The sequence below is a fragment of the Aulonocara sp. 'chitande type north' Nkhata Bay genome, linkage group LG15, assembly GCF_057382095.1.
Source record: "Aulonocara sp. 'chitande type north' Nkhata Bay isolate Kocher_YH1m ecotype deep benthic linkage group LG15, A_spYH_male_GT1.1, whole genome shotgun sequence".
Lineage (NCBI taxonomy): Eukaryota > Metazoa > Chordata > Actinopteri > Cichliformes > Cichlidae > Aulonocara > Aulonocara sp. 'chitande type north' Nkhata Bay.
In genome coordinates, this window is record NC_141358.1 from 10,669,806 (window position 1) to 10,687,573 (window position 17,768).

The 17,768-nt window shown below is 39.4% G+C and overlaps 2 protein-coding genes across 2 annotated transcripts in view; one reads left to right on the plus strand and one right to left on the minus strand.

Moving 5' to 3' along the window:
- Positions 1 to 248: 248 nt before the first annotated feature.
- Positions 249 to 12,531, plus strand: LOC147312568 (N-lysine methyltransferase SMYD2-like). The gene is made up of 12 exons (XM_086264063.1): positions 249 to 665; positions 2,257 to 2,320; positions 3,698 to 3,808; positions 3,909 to 3,969; positions 4,753 to 4,877; positions 6,450 to 6,517; positions 8,132 to 8,234; positions 8,918 to 9,028; positions 10,048 to 10,168; positions 10,687 to 10,861; positions 11,424 to 11,532; positions 12,201 to 12,531. Exons 1-12 carry the CDS (start codon positions 496 to 498, stop codon positions 12,279 to 12,281), a joined length of 1,299 nt encoding a protein of 432 aa, XP_086120189.1. The 5' UTR covers positions 249 to 495; the 3' UTR covers positions 12,282 to 12,531.
- A 1,050-nt stretch (positions 12,532 to 13,581) lies between these two features.
- The window catches only part of LOC147312569 (tyrosine-protein phosphatase non-receptor type 14-like), a 48,458-nt gene continuing 44,271 nt past the window's right edge, over positions 13,582 to 17,768 (minus strand). Inside the window, exons 17-20 of the mRNA XM_086264062.1 lie at positions 15,474 to 15,602; positions 15,019 to 15,253; positions 14,743 to 14,906; positions 13,582 to 14,467 (exon numbers count right to left, since the gene is read on the minus strand). Of these exons, the coding sequence (XP_086120188.1) occupies positions 14,339 to 14,467; positions 14,743 to 14,906; positions 15,019 to 15,253; positions 15,474 to 15,602 (657 nt within the window). The 3' untranslated portion in view covers positions 13,582 to 14,338. The remainder of the gene's footprint in view (positions 14,468 to 14,742; positions 14,907 to 15,018; positions 15,254 to 15,473; positions 15,603 to 17,768) is intronic.

Below are 17,768 nucleotides of genomic sequence, written 5' to 3' on the forward strand. Positions count from 1 at the left end.
TTGACGCCAAAGAGAATCCATACCTTTCACGGAGATGAAGAGCTCAACATCACACCTGCAGGAATGCGGAATGTTTCACGTTAATCATACTAATTTCCTGTTGGGTGTAATGTTGTAATGTTGATTGTCGATTGTTACTCGTTTAACTCCGTGTCCACTAGGGGCGATGTTGCACTCATTTTTGGTTGCTCCACATATCTTTCAAAAACCTGGGGGGGTGGGGAGGATGGGGTGGACAAGTTCGGTGATGAAGACATTTACACTTGTGAGGGCATGAGTGACTTTTGCCAAGAGGCTTAACACTTTAATAGCTGTAAAATCGCTGTGTAGCTCCGAAAACCCATCGGCTGCTTGTTTGCTGGGTCCATTCTGTGCCTGGATGCCACTGTGAACTATTATTGGGATGGTAACGCCCTAACACTTGATGCCACATCCCCCTTCTCTTCCAAGTCTCTGGGCTCATTCTGAGAGAAGACACCCCGGGCAGAAGGCACAATGATGGGCAGCATCAAAGGACTCGAGAGGTTTGACAGCCCGGGGAAGGGACGAGGGCTCCGGGTAACCAGACCATTTAAAGTTGGAGAGCTCCTGTTTTCCTGCCCAGCCTACTCCCACGTGCTGTCAGTGAAAGAGAGAGGCTGCTACTGCGAGTTCTGCTTCACCAGGTTAACACTTTGGCAGTGCATCTTTTGCTCACCTCATTAAATGTATACATATATAAGCGCATTCTCTTAGGAAATTACAAAGCCACTGTGATGTTTTGTTTTGCTTTTTACTGGAAATGTGCTTATTAGTAGTTAGGACGATGTGAATTGTAACTAATGCACTACTCCTTTTTCCTGCAGGATCATATAAATTCTGCATATTTAAACACAAATATCGGTGCTTGTGCTGTCTGACATTTTTGTTTCTGCATGCAAGAAATTTGAATAAATGACTGCCAGTGCATCTTCTGAGCTGCCAGGTTGCAAGACGTATTGGGGAGAAAATGTAGCTTGATCATAAAAGTTAGCTTCACAGTTACAAACAGATGTTGAATGGCCATTTTAACATCCTATTTACACAATAATTGTCATAAATAGAGACCCTAAATCAACCACCAGAATCTGTTATGCCATATTCAAAAGCCAGCATCTCATATAAGCCCCAAGCTGCAGGTTTAATATTTGTGTTTATTTTGACAGTCTAGTAAGATCTGGCTAACAAAATGTAGAGACTGTTGGTCAGTTGCCAAGTGTTTTAGGAATTAAAAAGATATTTTTACTATTTCTAGAATTTTATTTTGAAAGTCTGTCAAACTTCTTGTAACACAGGAAGTTCCTTTAACTTTAGTTTTTGGCACTTAAAATTGTAAAGTAGCAAGAGTAAAGGTATGCCACATTATACATAGCCTGTTCCACAAATTTGCAACATATATGCAATTTAAAGTGAAAAAATATAGTCTGGTAATATGTTATCACAGTGTCCGGGCTTTAATCATGTCAATCTAAGAGATGTGTGACATATTCTAGCAGAAAAGTAGAAGAAAAGGGGTTTGGAAAGGCTTTTAATTAACTTTCAGTTTGGAAACAGAACCTGTGGAGGCAGATCTGTTCATAAATTGGTTCGACATACTGAAAGATCATTGTTGATCAAGAACCATTAAAATCAGTTGTGTAAAGCTTGCTTTAACTCAACAATTGAGCAAAAGACAGCATCCTAGAGACAACGTCCTTTGTGACTTGCTCAACTTTACACAGTTCAGTGGTAAGTTGACCCCTGAGTTACAGTTGCTCTTTGCAATAGGTAGTTTTAGTGTGTCATGCTTTCCCACTGGTTGCTCCGGCCCGTAAGTGCCTTATGTAAACCTAGTGTGACTGCGGATGGTAAGAGCCTCAGAATTATACTGGTGAACTTTTTGGCAGCTTTACTGATTCAATGTGTTAAAAAGACAGCTGGCCTGTCAGAGGGTCTGCTCTATTAATACCACAGTAGGTTTTAAAGCCCTCCATTGCTATCAGTTACAACAAGCTACTAGCAACTGCTATTTCATGTGTCAAAGTTATGGAGCAAACATTTAAATGTCTATACATGCACAACTGAATACTATTATGCTACTACAATTCAGTATTACATAACCAGATGCATTCTTGTGGATATGTTGGCCCTTTGAAAATAAATGGTGCAAAGATGTGTACGGTCTCAGGGTGATTTCTTTTATATCAACTCAGTGCCATCCGCAGGGTAATAAAAAAAAACTGTTTTTGTAATTTATAGGACACAGCATTTGGCAAGATGTGGGAAGTGCAAGAAAGCCTTCTACTGCAATGTGAAATGTCAGGTAAGAAAACATCCTGCAAAGTCACAGCTCTTGTGTGAATTCTTTAAAGTGCACTGCGCAATAATTAAAAAAAAAAACACATCTATATTAAAACTTGGAGCTTAAAAAGTCTATTCCAGTAGTCATAAAGCCAGGGTACATCGCTGACAGGTCGCCTGTCCACCAAAGGGGCCAACACATGGAGAAAGCACAAACCCACAAGCACAAACCCTCACATCTCATACTTACAGCCAAAATAGATCTACCAGTTGGACCGTGGGAAGAAACCTACACAGGCATGGGGCCTCTTTGAATCATTCGATTTGAACCCAGAACCCTCTTGGTTTGCTAACCACTGTTCCATGCACTGCATTCACTACATATGTCATCATTATTTTATGGGTAAACATGACATCTAATCAATGTCTTTAGGCTCTTCAAATGTAAATCCTAAGAAGTGTAAAATGACAAAAAAAAATGTGCGACTGTAGAGAGGACAAACAAGTGGCGACACATCATCAAGCTAAGCTCTATATTTCTGCTTCAGTACTACTAAAGGTACAGTTGACAATAAGTGATAAAAGCCAAAAAGATTTTCAAATTATCCTGCTCTTGCAGCTCTGCTCTCAATGTTCCTCCCAGCAGACAAACGCAGGCATTTGCAGATGCTTCATGTGCACATATAAACAAAGTAAGTCAATTATAACATTTGATTTTATGTAAGATTGAAACCTGATTCTCCTTGGTGAAAGTCATCAGCTTAACTCATTGCACCATGAGAGCTTAGCTTATATCTTGAAAGGATTTCTACGATCTTTAGTTAAATATCTCAAAAGACCTGCTATTGGCCAAAGTCTCCCAACATTTGCTCAATTATTTTAGCCTGAAAACAGATCCCAGAGCAGGTGTACTCGTCTAGTTCTCTCTCAGACCTGTCAAATTAGAATTTAGTTTTCATATCCAGTGTCCAATGACATAAATATATCATTCATGTGTCTTCTAATGTAGTCTCAGCAGATGTACAGCTTAGCTGAACTTGGTTGTTCTATGCACTTCTATATGCATGCATAGCATGCTCTATTATGGAGTGTGTAGGATGCAGTGTTGTTTATAAAGTTGGGGACTAAGCAGATAATTGAGTGGGCCATTCCATGTTGGAGGAGTGAAGAAGCAAGGGTAACATTAGATTAACAGAGTGCCAGCATGCCACCATGCTACAGCTTAATGCCACAGCTGGTGGTGTCGCTTAGGGGTTGCCAACTGTTAGGCCTTCTGTTGTAGTGGGACATAAACTGTCAATAGTTGACTGAATTGAATGTACTCACATTTCACTTGGCCATAAAGTAAAGAGGGGCTTTTTGTTTTTTTATGCTATTATTGCATTTACGCGCTCCTTAGAAAGGGGACTGGGCCATGCACAAGCTGGAGTGTTCGGCAATGGTTGCTTTTGGAGAGAACTGGTGCCCGTCAGAGATATCCAGGCTGGTGGCGCGAATCCTTGCAAAGAAGGTTGGGCAGTTAATAATACATAAAATACAATAATCTCTTTTTTAATCGCTGTCCAGAGTTTCTTAAGGTCATTTCTGCTAAACATGTCTATTTTCTGCAGAAAATGCAGAAAGAACGATGCGTTTGTGAGAAGATGTTGCTCATAGGAGAGATGCAATCACGTGAGTACTTATTTCTTTACAACACAAGGAGAAAAAACATACATGATTTCTTGATGGTGACTTGGCTGTGGTTGCTCTTTATGAACTACACTTATCTAGCCACCTGTGTAGTGTCTGTGCAGAAACACTCTACAAGTCAGTCCAAGAGATCCCTAGATACCCTCAAGATATCTCAGAGAAAAATCCACTGAGAAACACCCTCAACCACATCTATATATACCCTATAGATGTGGGTCAAGTGGTGTCCAGACTACATAACAAGTGTAAATGCTTGAACGTGAAATAGGAGCTCTTGGGAACACAGCGCAGATTGCATAAGTGTCTCTCAAGTCAAATGATGTTTGACCAAGTTAACAAGAAGAAACTTATAGTTCTTAGTGCAGTGCAAACCATTAAAAATGCATTTAGTTAATTTATGTGAAAATCCAAATAAATCATGTAAACGCAAATAGAGTTCAGTACAAGTGGATCCGTTTTTAGTGGCTTAACAAACAAAAAAATGGTCTGGTACAAGGACTGGGCTGAACATTAGTTCAGAGTTCAAAGAAATATTTAATAAAAACTCAAATGTAACCAGAGCTCAAAAATATATTAGACTTAAGCCTCGACATTACTGATAAGACAGGAAAATAATAGGAATCCACACACTTTAGACCTCTCTAGACCCATCAACATGTATAACCAAACAAAAAAGAAAATCTTAGGGTGAAAAAAGCACAGCACCGTGAAACCAGTGAAACAATAAATTATTTTAAATGAAACCAAATTCTTTTATTGTAACAGACACAGAGGATGAAGATAATGAGAAAAGAGAGATGACCGAGGCAGACATTGCCAGATTCCATCGCTTTTACTCCAAACATCTGGATGTGCCGGACCACAAAGAGCTACTCACGCTCTTCTCCCAGGTAATGCGTTGTTACACCATGTAATTTTGATACAGTGAGGACCTTAAATATCAAAAATAAATGCAGGTATTGTGGTATGAAGTAGTAAAAGTTTTCTGTATCTGTCCTTGTGGCCACTGAGCTGAAAGGGGTGTTATAAAAGTGGTGCAGAGGGTGGTAAGCAATGTTCTCTCTAAGCTGGGCACGTGCGCAATTGCGCACTGCTGGCATGGTCTCTGCGCACAGAAAATCTGCGTTGCGCACAAAAAAAATCTAACCTGAATTGAAATTAAAATTAATACTTCAACAATCCTGTTTTACAGTGTTAGTCAGTGAGTGACTGGCTGCTCCCATTTGGGATTAGAACGATGCCACCTTATCCCATAGTTCAGCCAATAATGCGTATATACGCAGCCAATCAACGCCATTGACAGGCTATGACAGCGTCCTTATGTGCCGACACCGGTGTTTTAGCTGGCAAAGCGGCGTGGCTGATGTGGAGTGAAGCCACGTTAATGACAACGTGTACAACCATTGAAGATGTGAGCAGGACAGACGGAACAATTGATGGAAAAAGTGTAGACTTTATACCAGTTTTTAAATTGTGTTGATAGGCCACGTAAAACCAGAGTAGTGATAAAAAAAAATGCAATGTTTGGTTTTCTTCCTGAATACTATCGTTGTTTATATTTACTGCGGGAAGAAACGATAAAAACGGCGTTTTATAAGAAAAAAGACTCGAAAGCGCTCTCCACCTGTGAGCAAAAACAACCCCCACCCCCTCTTCCTTTCCTATTCGTCCAAAAAAGTACGATGTCGACCAATCAAAAAATGATATGGCAACGTGGCATCTAGTTGTTAAGAAACGGGGTGAAGTTTTAGGAGTGACGGCGGTGTTTTGAGATGTGAGAGATTTGAGACGTTTAGCGCAAATCTTGTGTAGTTAGTGTGTAGTGTAGTCAATAGTTTTGTTGTTTGTGTCAGAACAAGGAAGCGACTACTGAGTGTTACAGGAGTGATCTGCTGTTGTCAGGCCTGCAGGTATCAGGCTGTTGTTCTTCTTTATCTCATAGTGGACAGAAAAAATTTTTTGGAGTGGCACAAATAATTTGTGCACTACACAGGTCAATGAATAGATTTTTTTTCATGGTAAGTGGGCTAAAGCAGTTAATTAAAAGTAATCTAACATAAATGTAAATGCTGTAATTTGATTATTTTAATAAACCATGTAACTTGGATGGATTAGATGCCGGCGTGACCACAGTGCACACGTCTGCTGTTGCTCACAGTGGTCCAAGGGACCGCTCAGGGAGTTTGTGTGCTCGCTCAGACAAGTGAAAAATTAGAGGGAACATTGGTGGTAAGGACCCATTAATTACCCACAGCCATTCTCCACAGTCACTTGTGTTACCTCTGCATCAGTATAGGAAGGAATCAATACGGTCTGTTGATCCAAACTGGATTTTACTGACTTCTGGGTGACGTGTCAAACGCCAGCTAGTTAGCTGATAGCTAAGCCAAGCCAGCACACACAGTTGTAGTCTAATTTTTATCATAACTCTTCTCTGTTCTTCTCTTTGTCTTAAACAATAGGTTGGCTGCAATGGTTTCACTATAGAGGATGATGAACTTTCCCACTTGGGTACTGCAGTCTATCCAGAGTAAGAAAGAAATGTCACGCACATGCATATGAGCACTTTTTGATTGATGACCCAAAGGAATGGGCATAACTTTTCTTCATAAAACAATAATATATGACAATAGGAAGAGAAAGCAAAAGTCCAAGAGACTGGCTCAAAGGTCATATGGAAGTAATCAAACTATGAAATGAATTGAAATGAGCTTTAAAGTCCGAAGAGACAGTGTTACAACAGCGCGTGCTGACAACTGGAGGGGAAAAGTGAACACAGGAAGTAGAAGAGCTAAGTGAAACTGATTTTGGGATTTCCTTAAAAACAGGAATTGACTTAAATACAACCCCCACACCATGAAAGGTTTTATGAACACATGTAAGGTTTCAGCAGCACATATACTGCAAAGTACTTCCTTACATAACTCTACCTACTGTTGTGTCTCAGTGTTTTGTTTTGTTTTGTTTTTGATTTCCTGCACTTTGTGTTTTCTAATGACTTCTATGGATGTCAGACTTTTTATTTAGCTTTAAAAGGCAGTTTGTTTGGTTTGAAGTCACCAAAGGCCTAACTGTCCACAGGCAGCAATATGCATGATCTGTTAATGTCAGTTCACCTAGTTATTTATACTGTAGAGTAGTTCATCAGTGCAGCTGGCTTAAAAATTAGGATTAGCAAAGAGTGGTGCTGGTTTAGCTCACTGGATTGAGCAGGCAACCAATATGCCATAAGAATAATGCAGAGGCCTGGGTTTGAATCCACCACTAAAGCCATTTTCTTATTGTCTTTCTCCCAGCTTACCTGTCCTCTCTCTAATGTCTATAGGATAAAAGCTTAAATCCCCAAAATATGTAAATTAGCTTCGGAAAACCAAATCAGCATAACAATGTGATGCTAGAAGGAGAGGAGAGAAGAGAGGAGGATGAGTATACCGCCAGGACTTTTCATTTGAGCAGGGTTGTCAGTGACTTTGCTGAGTGCAAGACCCAAAAGATGAAGTTCTGATGGGCGAGTAATTTGTGTTTTTGTAAAGGATTTTAAATATTGTTACCACATGTTGAACACTCGTACTGTAATATGCGCATATGTAATACATGAGGAAGCTGGTCAATTGGAAATGATTGCTGAATGGGGAATTCTAGGATGGGGCTTCTTTGGTACAGTGACTTCATCCAGTCAGTCTGCAAGGACCTGCGGTTTACGGGCTTCTCTGGTTTGTTCCATGCTTACAGACATTGCAGTTGTCCTTATTTTACTTTAGCGAGCTAAATCTGTTTTCGGCTTGTGGTAACCTATTTGAAAAAAATGGTGGGAGTTTGTGGCACAGGCTTAAAAAAATGTGTCTGTTGCCCTGACTTCTGACTGCAGTTGTTGTTCATGATACTGATGAATAGCTGGATTATTGATTATTGTTATATGCTTTTTTCCAGCATGCAGCCCTGGTAATAACATATGTCAGTGTCATGCAAGAGTTCTGTGCAAGCACAGTTTTAGCCTTGTAGTAATACCACTTAAAAATAGTGAGTGATCATGCAAATGCTAGGAGTAATACTAAGCCTCAGTTTTTCCTTCTTATCCATAGTAAGAAGGGTTCGCTTTTGTTTAAATCACTTTCTTTCTTTTGATATCTTTCTCTCTGCACAGCATGGCCCTGATAAACCACAGCTGCCTTCCCAGCGTCATAGTCACGTACAAAGGGACATCGGCTGAAGTTCGGGCAGTGCAGGACATGAAACCTGGAGATGAAGTGAGGAAAAGAGACAGCTGCTATTAGAGGGGGTTGGGTTTTGATCTTTTTTTTTTTCTTTTAAGTGTGTGTGGAGGAGTTGGCTGGCCTTCCTATGCTAGGGCAGCACATGCTAGTTATGTCAGAGTTATTTGTCAATGGAAGATTGACTGAACAACTTTTAAGTTGGTGAGAAACTGATTTTTTTTATGTTAAAAATTAAACTGTGCAATCGCAACTTATTATAATCACTTAACATTAATGCTAGAAACAGGGAAAAGAGCTAGCCTGGCAAAGGTGAAAAGGTACAATTATAACAATAAAGTTTATTTCAACTGAACTCATCTTGTTTGTTTTATCAGCATAAAACTCTTAGAATGACAAGTTACAAGTACATTACTTAAAAAAAGATCAAAGAAGAAGAACAATGTGATTGACACACCAGTCTAAAAATTGTTAAGGGAAAGGTAGAGAACAGCAACATCGCTAATGAAAAGCACCATGTCAATGATAGGTCAGTGTGTCAAGAGAAGCAGGAGATCTGGTTTGAAGGAGGGATGCAGCAGCAGATTTCAGACGGGTTATTTTTAGCAAAACCTTTGCCCTGCGTCTTAGGAGCTATGTGGCAACAAGGAAGAGAAAAAACAATGTCAATGACAGAGAGTGTGCTTTATTTTGAATGTGTGTGTTAAATCCCCTTATAGGTGCTTATCAGCTACATAGACCTCCTCTACCCAACAGATGACCGCAATAACAGGCTGAGAGAGTCCTATTACTTTCTCTGTGACTGCCAGGAATGTAAAAGCAAGTCAAAGGTAAGACCTGGTAATATGTAGAATGGAGATTAAAGCCAAAAATTAATAATATGCATCATTTGAATGGGTGCACATGTAAGAACTGGGAAATGCTACATGCCACAAGGTATGTACTCTCACCGGCCACTTTATTAGATACACCTGGCTAGTACTGGATTAAATCTCCTTTTTCCTTCAGAAGTGCCTCAATTCCTCGTGCCATAACAAGGTGCTGGAAACTCCTCAGAGATTTTGGTCCATATTGACATGATGGCAACACACAGTTTCTGCAGATGTGTCCACTGCACATCCTTGATACAAATATCCTGCTCCACCACATGTCTAAAGGTGATCTGTTAGACTGATATTGATGATTGTGGAGGCCATTTGAATACAGGGAACTCATTTTCATGTTCAAGAAACTAGTTTGAATTTATCTGAGCTTTGTGACATGGTACATTTTCCTGCTGTAAGCAGCCATCAGAAGATGGGTACACTGTGGTCATGAAGGGATGGAGATGATCAGCAACAATGCTCAGTTGGTACTAAGGGGACTGAAGTGTGCCAAGAAACTACCCCCCACACCATCAGACCACCAGCAGCCTGAACCATTGAACCATTACTTTCATGTTGTTTAGATTAATTTCTGACGAAAACATCTAAATGAAATTGAGACTCATCAGACCAGGCAACATTTTTCAATTTTCCATCAACAAGGTATTTTCACCTAGAGCACTGCTCCATTTCACACAATTCTCTATAAACCCTAGAGATGGATGTGTGAGGAAAATCCCAGTAGATCAAAAAGAAGTCCTTTCTTCCCCATTCTGATGCTCAGTTTGAACTTCAGCTGGGCATCTTGACCATGTTTACATGCCTAAATGCACTCAGTTACTGCTATGTGCTTGGATCATTAAGATATCTGCATTAACAAGCAGGTGAAGAGGTGTACTTAACAAAGTGGACAGTGAGAGTATAATTTAGGAATTTGGAAAGCATTGTTTTGACTCTCATGCTCTCTCTCCTGTCTTCATCTATAGGACAAGGCAAAGTTAAAAGTACGTAAGCAGAGTGATTCCATTGAGCCAGATGTCATCAACAACATGGTTCGTTACGCCCGGAAAACTATCAGAGAGTTCCGGGAATTCAAACACACAAAGAATATCCTTCAGTATCGTTTTGTGCCTTCTACATTGTATCGTAAACTTCATAAGGACCAAAAGGTGAAGAGAACTGTCAGAGTACTGTCAACAAGTTGAAACATATCAGCAATAGTTCAGCATTCAAGCCTAAGTTCCACATTTTCCTGCTTTATTCCAGTCAGTATATTATAATTATTGTCTTACAGATGAAATAGCTGCTTGACATTTATCATTTTTAAATAATTTATTTAGCTACTGCACATTTTTACCAGCAGCAACACCATGACCGACGGGAACTACAACAACAACACATTTCTGTACCTTAACACGTTTATATGACTGTTTGCCATAAAGATAAACCCTGATATCAAAGATAAAGTCACAAAAGTTAACAAGCGTTTAACTGGGAACAAAATGAGGATTGGAGATTTACACAAGTACTGAGTTGTGACCTTCTGAGGTGGAATTCTTCTGTCCCACAGAAGCCCATTTGAATCCTTTGCCAACTATGAGCTTGTAGCCTTGACTCAGTGCCACCCCCTAGTGAGTTGCTGGAGATGTGCGAGCAGAGCCTGGAGGAAATGGGAGCCGTGTTTGATGACTCCAATGTGTACATGCTCCACATGATGTACCAAGCCATGGGGATTTGCATGTATATGCAAGATCTAGATGGAGCTATCAGATATGGCGAGAAGCTTCTCAAACCTTACAGGTATTAACATAAAAACATGTCCGTCCCCCCCCCCCCTCTGCTGTTCTTTCCAAATGTATTTGTTGTTGCTGTGTTTTTGTTGTTTGTTTTGTTTTGGAGGGTGGGGGTTGTTGTTGTTTTTTGGGTACTTAAAATTAGTCAGATATTACAGACTGTATTCCTGCAGGTTTCTTTATTCTGGGTAATGTGTTCATCTAAGTTTATTTGTGCCTTAATCTTCTATTTGTTTACATCAGAAAAATCTAAATATGAATGAATTATGCTCAACTAAAACCAATAAGCCACCATACATAAATACATAATTTCAGCTTAAAATCAGCCTTTTTCAAATCGTTGCATTTTATCAACCGTTATGATATTAGCTCATGTTTAAAAGCATTTTTCAAGTAGTATTTTTATTCCAATCTCCCAAAAGCTGGTATAATTTTGAAAATTTGCAAAGTTTGGGGGTTTTCTGTGTGTTTTTTTACTAACTGTACATCATCTAAAAAGATCGGTGTTATCTTAGATGTGTCTTTTTTCTTCTTCTTTCATTTGCTTATGTGATCTTGGTCCAATGCAGTCATCTCTATCCACCTTACTCCCTTAATGTCTCGTCTGTCTACCTGAAACTGGGCCGATTGTACTTGGGACTAGAGAGGCAATCAGCGTGCACCAGCGCTCTCAAAAAGGTAACATTAGACTGTCTAAATACGAAATAAATACTAACCAGTGAACAACTATTAATAAGGTAATAGCAATGTTTTTTCTATTACACTGCCTGGCCAAATAAAAGTCACCAGCTGGATTTAAATAAACTTAAACAGATAAGCACTTATCTCTGTATAATTACTTGAAGTGATTGAAATGTCTAGGCTAACCCTAACTAACTCTTATTTCTTAAAACAACCAGGTCGGAAATGTATAATTATGTTTAATAGTAAAATCAAGCGCATTTCTACATTCACAATGTGAAGAGAGAAACAGGAATCAAACGGCTGTGTAGGCCTAAGGAAACCACTTATCAATTGGTTAATTAGAAAAGATTGGATCTGGAACAATAAAGGTCTTATGAGTCTGGCTTTACCCTGTTCCACAGTAATGAGGCATCAGGATAAGAAAAGAAGCAGATGAAGTGATGCACACATTATGGCTAGTGCCTACAGTACAAGCCTGTGGGGGGCAGTGTTAGGATTGGGTTTACTTGAGTTGGTCAGGTATTATGTGCCCAAAAAATGAGGTCAGCTGACTACCTGAATATAGAAAAGTGTTCACCTTCAGTATACCTACACATTGAAATAACATACATACAGCAATTGTGTGATGTTAATTAATAATAAATTTACTTGCATTTCTACAGGCAATGGCTATAATGGAGGTGGCTCATGGGAAGGATCACTTTTACATTGAAGAGCTGCGTAAAATGATAGCACAAAAATAAAGAGAACAAGAGAGAAATACCAAGACTGATCCATAAGGACTGCATACACTTTCCAAACTTTGTCTTATCCAAATAATTTATCTTGGTTTTTTCAGGAGTATGTCTTCACGGTTATTTATCCTGCATCTTCCTATCAGTTAGACGCAGGATACTTTTGCAACAAGCAGGTATTTATTGTGGAATTTGCATGAAAATATGACTTTGTGGAAGGTGTTTTGTTTTTTAAATCAAGTAAATAACTTTGATTTGGCTTGAGACTACAGCTGTACTTTGTAACCCAAGAGTTGAGTTGTTTATGGAGGTACGCAAATAGGAGGATCAATGCGTCGTGCAATCAGGAGAGCTGCATCACCATATGGGGCCTGTTAAATAAAATTAATGTATCCCTGTGATGGTGGATGCTTCAGCACCTCCTAGAACTCCTTTTATCTGATGTTGATGTTTCACTGTGATCTCGATGCTGCACTTTTAAAGAAAATAAGGCTTTATTGCATAATGAGCAAGTACAACAGCTTCAAACATGTCTGGGGAGAGAAAACTGAAAAATGCATATACAAAACATATGTACACATATTGAAATGTATTTAGAAGTTCTGCCAAAAAAATTAAAAAAGACAACTTGAGGGGAAAAATTAAATATTAACAAACAGTGGAATGCTGTGTGAGAAAATACTGTCAAAGAGAACAGGAGTGCAATAAAACACTTAAATGTCAAGAGAGCACGAAGCTTATATTTATCAGAGAATATATACATTGAAAAAATTTTTTAATCCATGCATAGTTTACTATGTTGCGGTATTTTAAGGGTACCAAGTCAAGGAAGGAAACTATAAAAACACTTGCAGAAATCTTTTTTCACATGCCCATTATGTACAGAGTTATGCTGGACATGGCTGGCTTTGCATTACAATTCAGAGAAGCAGGAAAACATATTTAATGCAATATGGGAAAAAAAAATCATTCAGAACGCAATTTTACAAACAGGACATGGCAACACATTTTTCTTCAGCTGGGTTTGGATACGATTATTAGAATTTCTTTGTTTCTACAATGAAACCTAAAAAGTAATGAATTTAGCCAAAAACCTAATCAGTACAAAGAGTGTATCAGCCCATCAGCTTCTCCCCGTAGTTACATATTACTACAATAAGGCACAATGACACATTATACACAGCACTTGCTGCATATGGACAAAGTTGTATCACCAATTCCAGAGTTTTGAAATGTTTATGATGATAAATGATACATATATATATATATATATATATATATATATATATATATATATATATATACACACACACATATATATATATATAAAATTCTTTAGATGATAAAGAATTGCTAAAGTGTACTTTGTTTGTCTGCCTGAAAGGAACTTAATTGAAATGCCTCCTCACAAAAACACATTGGAGTTTTTCCAAAAACTTAAAAAGAGTTCAAAAGATCAACATGGTTGCCATGGCAAAGGTGACCACAGCCTTTATAGAAATAAATAAAAAATTTCTTACAAATTTGAAGTAAATACTTGCTGTATTAAATCAATACAGGAATAGGATCATTTTAGAACAGCGATTTAAGAATACTTTTGTTTGGCAAACTCTTTCAGAGTATAGCAATAATACTGCTGCCACCTACTGTTCATGCAGCATAATGCCATTTCTAATGATGGCTAAATGAGAAATGTACCAGTGGTGCGATATCTCCTAATTGAAACTGAGATTTAATTTCTCTAGATACTTCTTAAGAAACCTGAAGCTGAAAAAACCTGAAGGAATATGCATGTTTCACACAAAAAGTCCAAGATCAAAGGGGGAGAAGGAACAAAATTTGAAATACACCGATTAGGAGAAATGGCTGTCAGTTTCTATACAAGCCCACCAGATCCGTTCCTCCCTTGAGGTGAGTTTTGGGTTAGAATTTACATACAGATGAAGTGCCACACAGAAAACACGAATCTCTGTTCTTCCTTCCCTCCAGCTACCAGTATACTGTGTTTGTTGTACTGTCCTCATGCTGACTTTAAGTACTCCGGAGCAGCCGATAGGTGCTCGGGTTCAAATAAGGCGGGAGTTCTTGAGAAACTGGATAAGAACCTGGTGGACAAACTTATACTGGGATATGGTCTGTACCATTAGCATCCTCTGCTGCCTCAGCTCTGATAGCATTGTGGGAACCTCCACGGGCTGAAGGGGAGAGAAGAAAAAAGAAAGAAAAGGACAACAGTGAGAGCCGGTCAAATGTTTTTGATTGAGGTGTAACTTTATGTAGGAATAAAATTAGATAAAAGTGGGATTATGTATATCTTGCATGTAAAATATCCTAATTTACCAAGTTAAAAACATGCTTCTAAGGGATGCATGTATCCTGCGACTGTCAAAGAAAGTCAGGGACTCTAAAAATGTTCTATACCTTCACTAAATTTTAAATTTGCAGCCCCTTAAGGAAATCATCCACACACCTCATTGTGCTCCAAACACCTGATCATGAGCTCAGTTAGGATGACCACTCCAGTTCGACCTACACCGGCGCTACAGTGCACCACCACAGGTGGATTGAGGCTCTTTGAGGTGTCCAGCATAGAGTTAGTGTGTCTCCTCACAGACTGGATCTCCTCCAGATATGCTTCAGATAAGAAAAGTCACATTGATGTCATGTTTAGTCTTTATGCTGGCTCTGTCCTTACACATATCTGATAAAGCATATTTTTAATAAATGACGGGGCGGCCGTACTTACAGAGAAATCCCAGTACATATTCAGGACAGCCCTGCTCAGGCCAGTCTGTGTATTGCAGATGCCAGACCGTCCTCTCCTGGCCAGACAGCAGGTGTTTAACCTTCAGCCCCGTAGTGGCGTAGCACCCTGAGTCCGTGCGAAATTTGGTGGTCACCTTGAACTTGCCGTGAGTGGCTGAGTTGTGTTTGGAGCCCAGTTTAGGCCAATAGCGATGACTCTTGGACCTGCCGCCCTCCTAGATGAAAGGACGACAAGCGCCAGATGAGAAGTGATTCGTGGGTGATGGGAATGAAGAAAAGAAGCAGATGAGGCAAATTAGATGTCAACAACGAGTCCTGGCCCTTAGAAATAAACCTAAAGTCACAGTGACACAAACTCACCACAGTGTCATTTCTCTCACAGACAGGAAGCTTAAAAAAAAATCCACATCTGTGTGTATGTGTGTGTCAGTGTACCTCCTCGGCAGTAACCATGGCGATAACGTTGACCCCCTGCTCCCAGACCATCTGCCAGAAGTCAGCACAGGTGTTGGCTAGTGGACCCTGGGTAGCAATGTAGTGCCATGCCTCCCCTCTGATCATGACCTGGGAAGACATGCAGAATCAATTAGTGGATATTACAGTATGCAGTGCATATGCAATCAGCCTCAAATATACAAACAAACGCTTTTTTGTTTATCAAGAAATTAAGCCAAATGAAAGAAAACAAACACAGGAGCAGGTCTAGTAATGAACAATGTCTGCAAGTAGCATGGGGTAAATGGAAACATTGACAGGTAGCTAAAAGTAAATGACTGGCAGTTTAGATATTCAACATACAGTCATGTAAAAAACTAAGCACACCAACACTGCTTCAGTAAGATTAAAAATTGGAAAGTTGCAGCCAGGTGCTGCTGATCAAATGCATTTGATTAAATGATCATCAAGTCCAAGAGCTACATCTCAGACTCTTAACATGCTAACTAAGGCCTTTAATGTTAAACTTCACAACAGTACAATTAGAAAAAGACTGAATAAGTATGGCTTGTTTGGAAGGAATGATAGGAGAGACCCTCATCTCTCTAAAAAAAATAATATGGAAGCATGGCTTAGGTTTGCAAAGTTGGACAGATGAGACCACAGTGGAGATGTTTGGCCATAATGCAGCAACACCTCCAGCACAAACACCACTGCCCACTGTCAAGCACGGTGGAGGAGAGGTGATGATTTGGGTTTATTTTGCAGCCACACGAAAAGAAGTATTCTAGAGTCAAATCTGAAGTCTGTCCGACAGCTAAAGCTTGGCCAAAAACTGGGTCAAATGTGACAAAAAGCCAAAGCAGCAAATCTACAATCGAATGGCTGAAAAAGGAAAGAATCAAGGCGCTCCAATGGCCAAAAGTCCAGACTCAAACCGACTAAAGTGCTGCAGTAAGACCTTCAAAGAACTGTGAATAAATGAATGCACACAACCCTGAATGAACTGAAGCAGCATTATAAAAAAAAGAGTGGACTTAAATTCCTCCACAACAATCTGAGCAACTAATTAAAACCATACAGAAAATCATTACATTCGTTCTACAAGCTACTGAATCATGAGATGTACCTAGAATATCACAGAACTGTATAGAGTCTAGTGAAAACTATTTATTTATAAAAGTACAGCCAGCGTTTAAAATTGCTGAGTATAAGTAAAGTTTAACTGTTGAAAATGTTAGACTGATAATAATCAGCTGCTAAATAGAATAAAGGTCGATTAATAGAACAGTGGAAGTAAAAATAACTGATGAAAGCTAATGGCTGAAAAGACGGTACTCATTGATAAACAGCTAACGCAGTTTATCGTAAATGATTAATGGCAGACTGATGCGATTGCTCAGAGTAAATGGCAAGCTAAAAGGAGTCCAGGTCAGGTTTAAAGTCTGTCTTACAGGGCAGAACAGAACTGACAGAAACCAATGTATTAAAGTCAATGACTGTATATAAACTATAAATAAAAAATAGTGCTGCCTCCTCACAGAAGTTCAGCTCACCTACAGACATCTATAATATTCACAACCACTGGAGGGCAGTGTAAACACCTGTTACTTTTATCCACAGCGGGATCGCTTTTCTTTCATTTATAACTCTATTAACTCCTTATCTCTAGTTTTCTTCCATTTCCCCTTCCTGATAACCACAAGACCACAAATAACACTTAAATACGTCCAATCTTTAGCTCACTCCGACCACAGAAACTTCAGTACTATTACATAAAGGGCATGTCTCAGCTGATTTCTCAGGCCACCTCGTGACTATAAACACTGTATTAAGAGACGGATGGGGAATAAACAAGGTCTTTTTGTTCTGCGGCAACCACCTTAAATGACAGGGGAGTAAGAGGGTTACACTGTGGTAGGCAGCGACTCAGTGCTGCTTTGGTGCACAACGTACACATGGCATGCAGACACACGCGTATGCACAAGCTTGCATACACATGCTGTTTGCAACTAAACATGAATAAAGAGCCAGTGAGAGCGACTCAGGTTGTTTAAGAGGGTTTTGGAGTTTGGACAACATTCTTTGGGAATTCCACAAGCTCTGGGAGCTTAAAGGCACAAACAGCCTTCAATAGCTGCCTTTCATCCTTTCCTCCGAGCCATTCCCTGCTTAGCAATGACCGCAACAAAGACTAGAACAAAACTGAAAGCATCAACCTTATACTCTGTTTTCATTTAGGCTGTATGATGTGGGTGTTGCAAAGCACTTTGAGACAGCTATTCTGTTTAAGAG

Coding starts and splice junctions, on each gene's coding strand:
- LOC147312568 (XM_086264063.1), top strand. CDS start 496: ATGATGGGCAGCATCAAAGGACTCGAGAGGTTTGACAGCCCGGGGAAG. Junction 2,321..3,697: donor ACTGCAATGTGAAATGTCAG/GTAAGAAAACAT, acceptor CGCGCTCCTTAG/AAAGGGGACTGGGCCATGCA. Junction 9,029..10,047: donor AATGTAAAAGCAAGTCAAAG/GTAAGACCTGGT, acceptor CTTCATCTATAG/GACAAGGCAAAGTTAAAAGT.